The sequence below is a fragment of the Oratosquilla oratoria genome, chromosome 41 (genome assembly GCF_046742065.1).
Source record: "Oratosquilla oratoria isolate Oo_2021 chromosome 41, ASM4674206v1, whole genome shotgun sequence".
Classification (NCBI taxonomy): Eukaryota; Metazoa; Arthropoda; class Malacostraca; order Stomatopoda; family Squillidae; genus Oratosquilla; species Oratosquilla oratoria.
In genome coordinates this window covers 25,150,060-25,157,196 of record NC_134817.1, presented here as the reverse complement: position 1 = coordinate 25,157,196, position 7,137 = coordinate 25,150,060, and the positions used below count along the sequence as shown (strand labels likewise).

General features: G+C 40.0%; 1 protein-coding gene across 2 annotated transcripts in view; it reads left to right on the top strand.

The window, feature by feature from the left end:
* LOC143021044 (uncharacterized) overlaps positions 1-4,512 on the top strand; it is a 70,226-nt gene extending 65,714 nt beyond the window's left edge. The window contains exon 19 of one of the 2 annotated variants that reach the window (XM_076178238.1): positions 1,223-4,512. In XM_076178238.1, the coding sequence (XP_076034353.1) occupies positions 1,223-1,459 (237 nt within the window). In that variant the 3' untranslated portion in view covers positions 1,460-4,512. The remainder of the gene's footprint in view (positions 1-1,222) is intronic. The other variant, XM_076178239.1, reaches the window with a different exon arrangement.
* Positions 4,513-7,137: the final 2,625 nt, after the last annotated feature.

Genomic DNA, 7,137 nt, shown 5'->3' with positions numbered 1-7,137 from the left:
ACACTCACACACACACACACATACACACACACACACACACACACACATACACACACACATACACACACACTCACACACACACATACACACACACACACACACATACACACACACACACACACACACACACACACACACACACACGCATACACAATTATTTCCCTTTATTTTTTGTCTTCTTGTTTATCTTCACTTATGTATAATTATCAACTACTTTGCTGCTTTTTGCTATGCATTCACTGTACATACAATCACATGTCTACTGTATTTATTTGTATATATATATTATTTATGTATTATCATGTTATCTTTATACATCAGTGTTTTGGGTTTAATTTTCAGTCCTTTCTTTGAAGTTTTTGTCAAAATAATCTACCTTGGCCTCTTCTCTGTGGTTTTTATTTAGTTTTGAAAAAAAAAAATCCTGCAGATACAAATTTGGAACCAATCTCGATTCATCTGTTTGTTGATGTTAGGAGATTTCATTCAGGTGACAGAGAGCCCGTGGGAGTGATTCTTCACTCCCGAATTTCGAAAAAAAAAGAGCCCCCCGCCCCCTAACTCACCTCACAGTGTCAGAAGTGACGCTGGCCTAGATAACCTAGAAAAAAAGAGTAGACCCTAGAACTATGTAAGGTACAGTTAGAGGTATGTAAGTTGTAGACTGTGGGACTTAGAAAGGTTTTATTTCTAAATTTGGTAGCGGAACATCAAACATGTCCCTTTTCTCGGGCCCAAACAAAATTTGCCAAACATAAAGCTGAGAGAAAACGCACCTTGTATACTGATATAGTGCGTTCAGCTATGACAGTTGGATTAAATATTTATTTAATACAACTGTCATAACTCAACATACTTGCCGGAAGGCTCTCTTGAATAATAAAAGACTCAGTGAAATTAAGATTACATACCAAACCCTGCGAGACGATGTCGGGGAATGTACTGGACTAGTTCCAGGAATTTCCTTTTGAACACCCTGCGTGGCGCGATTGGTAGCGCCTATAGCCTTGTGCCAAAAGTCGCGTAGTCTAGAATTCGAGTCCCAGAGGCAGAGCTATTTACTTCAAGTTAATATAAATTGAAGTTGAGGCCACAGAAGAGCTCTCTCATCTCCTCCTCTTCCTTCTTTAAGTACATTCTTGCACGCAGAACAGATCAATGTTTGATGTCAATGGCACACTGCCAACAGCAGCCTAGGCTCTATTGTCCACACTTGTTACAGAACAAGCCTGGCCCCGTGCAGACCTTTGTTGTCAAAACGGGGAACCTGCCCGCCAAGGACAACGGTGGTGGCAAGGTGGGCGGCGGCGGGAGCGCTGACGAAGACGAAGAAGATCTGAAGGACCGGAGGTGGAAGTGTCCTTCAGAGAACCTGAAGGTCTCCCTCATTCCATGCGTCTTCGCAGTCTTCAACATCGTCTTCTGGAGTGTCATCCTCAGCCACGTCCCAACGCCATAACACCGCCGGAGGATCCTCTGAAGCATCGGAGGACGACTCGGGGTCCTCCTCATCCTTGTGGTTCCAAGGAGGACCTCATCGTCGCTATTCTTATTGTGTCCAGTCGCGATGAGAAGTGACGTCACTGAGTCCAGACACGTTCGGTCATGAGTGAGGTTTGTTAGGTTTTGTGAACGAAATGTTCTGAATAGAATGACTGGCTACTCTGCCTTCATCATCAGGGTTCTGAACAGTTGTGGATGTCAAGTTCCGTACATGAACATGGACACATACATACATACATACATGCATACATACATACGTACTACTCTCTTGTTTATGTATGGCGATTTATGCGTGGAAGTGTTTTTGAGGAGTTCGGGTCACAGTAGTTTCCAATATATTTGTGGTGATTATGTTCCATATACATTTACAGTAACATAAGATTTTGCCTCTAGTTTAGAAAATGTTCAATCTAGAACGATTGTGGTTGAAATTTATGATCGAAATGTTCTGAAAATGGAGACTAACAATGAACTGTGTAAGTGACATCAACTTTGAGGGTTCTTAGTAACCTGGCAGCCAGAGAAATGTAATGCATAAAGACAGATGTTTTCACAACTTGTTCGAAACCTTGAGGATCTGAAGAAGGGGAGGTCTGGAGAGAAACGAGACCTCAAACTCACGAGTGACGTCACTGGTGGCACTCGAGAAGAATCTCCTCCGTCCGTGCCTTTTCCAGGAAGGAGTCCAGGTGCTGGCTCGAGGAAAGGGTCTTCGCTGAAACTCCTGAGGTCTTCGCGGAGACCAACTAGTTCCTTGGATCTTTGTCACATATGTCATAACTCTTCACCCGACACAAATGTAATTTTCACCCAGTTGTACTGGCTTGTTTGACTACCATTGTTTATATCACTCTCACCGATCTTGTTCGTTATGAATCATCAACACTTTACGTCACAATTGACCAAACAAATGACGCAGTAGTGGGTAGAATGTGGACTCAAGTAAAGGCTGTCACAGTAAACCTTTTGGATCCTCAACCTATTCCCTCATATCACCCCCACTTATGAGCTGCTGTTCCTGAGCCTCTTAAACACCATTTCAATACCAGTTCAAATGACGCACATTGGGTTAAAATGCAGACTCGAGCAAGAGATGTCACAGTAAACCCATTAGGTCCTCAAACTTTTCCCTCGAATCGCCTGCATTTATGCGCTGCTGTTCCAGAATTTCCTGAACACCACTTCAACACTAATCAAATGACGAAACAGTAAGCCCAGTAAGCATCGGGTCCTCAACCTATTCCCTCATATCACCCGCACTTATTCGATACTGTTCTTGAGCCTCCTGGATTCCATTTCAACTCTAATTCTAATCGCTACATCCGCTAACTATCGGGTCCTCAACTTATTCCCTTGTATCACCCGCACTTATGCGATACTGTTCTTGAGCCTCCTGGATACCACTTCAACTAATTCTATAAACATCCGCTAACTATCGGGTCCTCAACCTATTCCCTTGTATCACCCGCACTTATGCGATACTGTTCCTGAGCTTCCTGGATACCACTTCAACTCGAATCGCTAAACACCCGCTAACTACCACGGTTTAGGTAGGGCCCATTTAGTGAGACTCCTGCAGGTTTTTATAAACCCAACATTAAAAGCCACTAACTCACAGAAATATATTTGAGCTAGATGATGAACAGTAATGTTTTTCTTTGAGTCTACTGGTGATCAATTGGGAGCCATTGGCAACAGATTGATGAACAAGTCATTAAACAGTTCATAAATAATCATGAATATTTGTTAGATGAACTCCGATGCATTCCGACTACTTGAGTGTCACTTGTCTGTTCACATGTTCAGTTGGATTCAGTTGTAAGTAATACAGTCACTGTTGTGAATGTTGTGAGATTTATTTCGTAATAGATTCAGCCATGCCATATCATTCACTGTAGTACTTACAAGTGAAATCGACTGTACCTATCTTCATCAGGGGAAAGGAAACACATTCACAAAGATGTTTTCTACTTGATTTTTATATAATTGTCCTTAGATGTAAGAAACACAAGATATGTGTGTCCGCACTAACATTATGTCATTGAAATGTAAATCTTCTTCCCAGCTTCTTTGCATCATCTCAACTTCTTCCCAGCTCCTTTCAGGCCAGTCGGGGTTGCTTTTTTTTTTTTTTTTTTTTTTTTCATTTTCATTTTCTATCATCTTCCACTTTATTCTTTCTGTTTTGTGTTGTTCCTTCGTCTACATCCCCATTCCTCCTCATCCCCATTCCTCCTCATCCCCATTCCTCCTCATCCCCATTCCTCCTCATCCCCATTCCTCCTCATCTTCTCTTCGGTCTTCTTCTTCTTCTCTTCCCTTCCACCTTCATCGTCATTACTTCCCTTCTCTCATACTCTTCGCACCACATCCCCAACCCACTGAAGCTGGGAGATGATTCTCTTTGACGTCCATCTCACAGGACCACCTCATACTGGTATCCATCGTTGGTCTCCATTAAGATAATAAATCCTAATCTTGGGGGTTACTTTTTCGAGTGGGGGGTGGGGGTCAAAAAGTCTGTAAACAAATCCATATAGATCACTTTTCTAGATGTATGATTCATACATTTAAATCACAAATAACGATATTATCTCATTCCTTTTCAGTGTTTTGTTATTGTGACATTTTCAATAAAACTTCACTGAATTACTAATTTTCTTCATCCCTCCTTGACGAAATTCAACGTTTCAAATATTTGTGCTGGATACTATGGTACTGAACAGGTAACTTATAAACAAACAAATCTATACATAAGCTAAAGAAACTAAGATTTTAATTTTTATTGATTTATAAGACTATGATTGATGAGAAAACGTAATTTTAGTAGTTGGTGCCTTCTTTGAACCCCCTAACAGCAGTCCTGTTCATCTTAAAGAACGGAACGGACAGAAACGATGCTTAAGTGTATAACAACATCTTTATGATATTTAATGTTAACAAGATTGACTAACAAGGACGAAATAAGTTGTCTGAAAATGTTGATAGGGCAGGACTCATAGTAATGTATTTAGATTTAACATTTATTTTTAAGAAGGAAATGGGAGAGAACTGGTTTACTAGCAGATTAGTTAACGAATGGAATAGACTTAGTAACCATGTAGTGAGCGCTGAAAGTATTAGTTGCTTTAGGAGAAAGTTATATAATTCTGAGTAGGGATGACAGGAGGTAAGGGACATGGAACTGCCTAGTGTAGGCCCTATGGTCTCTTGCAGTCTCCTCCATTCTTGTGTATTCAAAAGAGCATCTCACAGGATACACACACAAGATGCGAACGTAAATAGCTTTAGTATTGCTTATTGTTGGTAAATGTAGTATTGATTAAGCTGTTCGTCACGAAATCTTTTGTTCTGCACTGGTTTACCAATGCTCCTACTGGTACATTTGGGATCAATCTCACAGCATTCCAACTACAGTACTAAGCCTTATCGACACGGGGCCAGTTTAGTTACCGCTAGTGCTAGCGACTTGTAAATACTCCTCTACTTGCCCAGTGGAAAGTTAGTCAACTTGCCTCCAAGTGTTAACACTTACTTGCCGGGTAAGTTAACTGGCAGCTATTACTAGCGATAATGCTGATAACAAGTATTGTTGATGCTGCTGCTGTTGTTGTTGTTCTGGACTGTAGCTTACCAGCGCTTCCATCCTCATAGTTAATATCGCTTTGAAAATAAACATCATCTGGCTAAGCTGTCACTAGCATTGCCCAAAGGTCCATATTCCTTGGGTGTATGGGACTCGATCTCTGGGTACTGATATTTATTTTATATAATGTATCAATCTATACTTGGGTAGAATGCTAGATTATTAACTAGCACTGTCGTTCCATATTTTGACACTTATGACATCTCTTGGTATATATATATATATATATATATATATATATATGACACTTGATGTGTCATATGACACGCGAGTAGCTTTGTCAGTAACTTTAACCCGATTCTTTGATTTGATTGCACAAAAACAAAAGCAAATATCTCACTAGATTAGTAAGTCTGTGTTATGTAGTCAATTTATAGCTGTTTAGTTGTAGCTGTCTGTATATTTGTCATTTCTTTCTCTTTTGCTTTTTTGGCTTTTGTGAATAAATATGATGAAAGTTATCAATGCTTATAATTTTACTTCATGTTCTATTCCTAGCTATCCATATCTTTTGTACAATAAATTCAAGTTATTTGCATATTTGGAAGCCATACTGGCAACTAATAGGAATTGTGGTTATTACTTCGACAGTCAATTGGAGATCTGGAGTCATAAAAAATTTAAGAACAACTGGTCTAAATCTTTACGTCGAGACGCAAGTAACATAGTCAATTGAAGGGGTCTGGAGTTAGGTAACATATAACTAAAGTGCTTCATCTATTTCAGCTTAAAATATATTTCTCCAGATCAGTCTACGTAGAAGAACCCTGATCCACAAAGAGTTTGGGTTTAGTGTATTTTGTACCAGTACATGCATGGACTTCTCGTGGGAATGTACCACACACTTACAGAGAGTAAGTACATGTCTTTTGATTTGGCTACCTCCCTTATAAGAGGGAAAAAGCCCTTGGTATATAGATTAGTAGATAGACATTGGTTAGAAATTGAAGAAGCATTGTATTGGCGTACTCCAACTTTAAAAATCATTCATTCTACAGACAAGACAGTTGACAGAACCTCTCATCTTTAAATTTTCCATTTGCTCAGAATTAATCAATATACATGTTTTTATAACTTCCTGGTAATTCCATCTGTTTTAGAATATTCCAACAACTCGTATAAGTAGTTCATTCTAAGATGACACTTTTATCTGTGTCCATTCAGTGCATTTTAAACCTAGGCTGTAGGCAGCAGACTATGCAAGGGTTTCTGGAAGTTGCCATTATCCGAAAGGAGGACAGAGAATTTCATTCTCCAGGTCTACAGTCTACAACACAATAACAATTATCAACCCGAGATTATAGTGGTAAATATATCCATTAAAGTTTAGTCAACTACTCCCCAAATGACGCTAGTGGGTGGCAGAGGATGGAGGGGGGTTGGGGGGTTGGAGGGGGAGTATGCCCCTGTTCGGAATAATATTGCAAGATGAGAGTTAGTATAAGATTAGAAGAGCATCGGCCAGTGACTATGTGTTGACTGAGACATGTTTTAATTCCAAAAGCGTTCACGAGTTTCCTAAGCTGAAGAATGTCAGCGGATGAAAGTAAATACAAGTATTCGTATTCATTATTCGACACGTGCATGTCAGACGAGCCTACTTGAGAAAAGGAGCTTAAACTCGTAAATTGATCTGAATAAGCTCTTAAGCAAGATACTTGTTTTTGCTTTGCTATTTGAGTGTTATTTTCATTCTTTTTCTGCTTTCGGTCTCGTTATAAACCAAATGGTCTCCCATCGGCAGGCTTCGTCATGATAGTTAATATAACTAATTGCAAACGGTACAGAAGGCGAGACCCACACGTTCAACATGTTATGACAGGTCGACTCTTTTGCCAAGTCATTCAGTCGAGCAGGAAACTGCTCGTCATCATTCAAGGTGTCTGGCCAATGTGTGCATCTGAGTCCTGTGTGTGTGAGTGAGTGTGAGTGAAAGAGAGAGAGAGAGAGAAAGTGGGTGAGAGATAACGCTCTTACACGGCCGTATT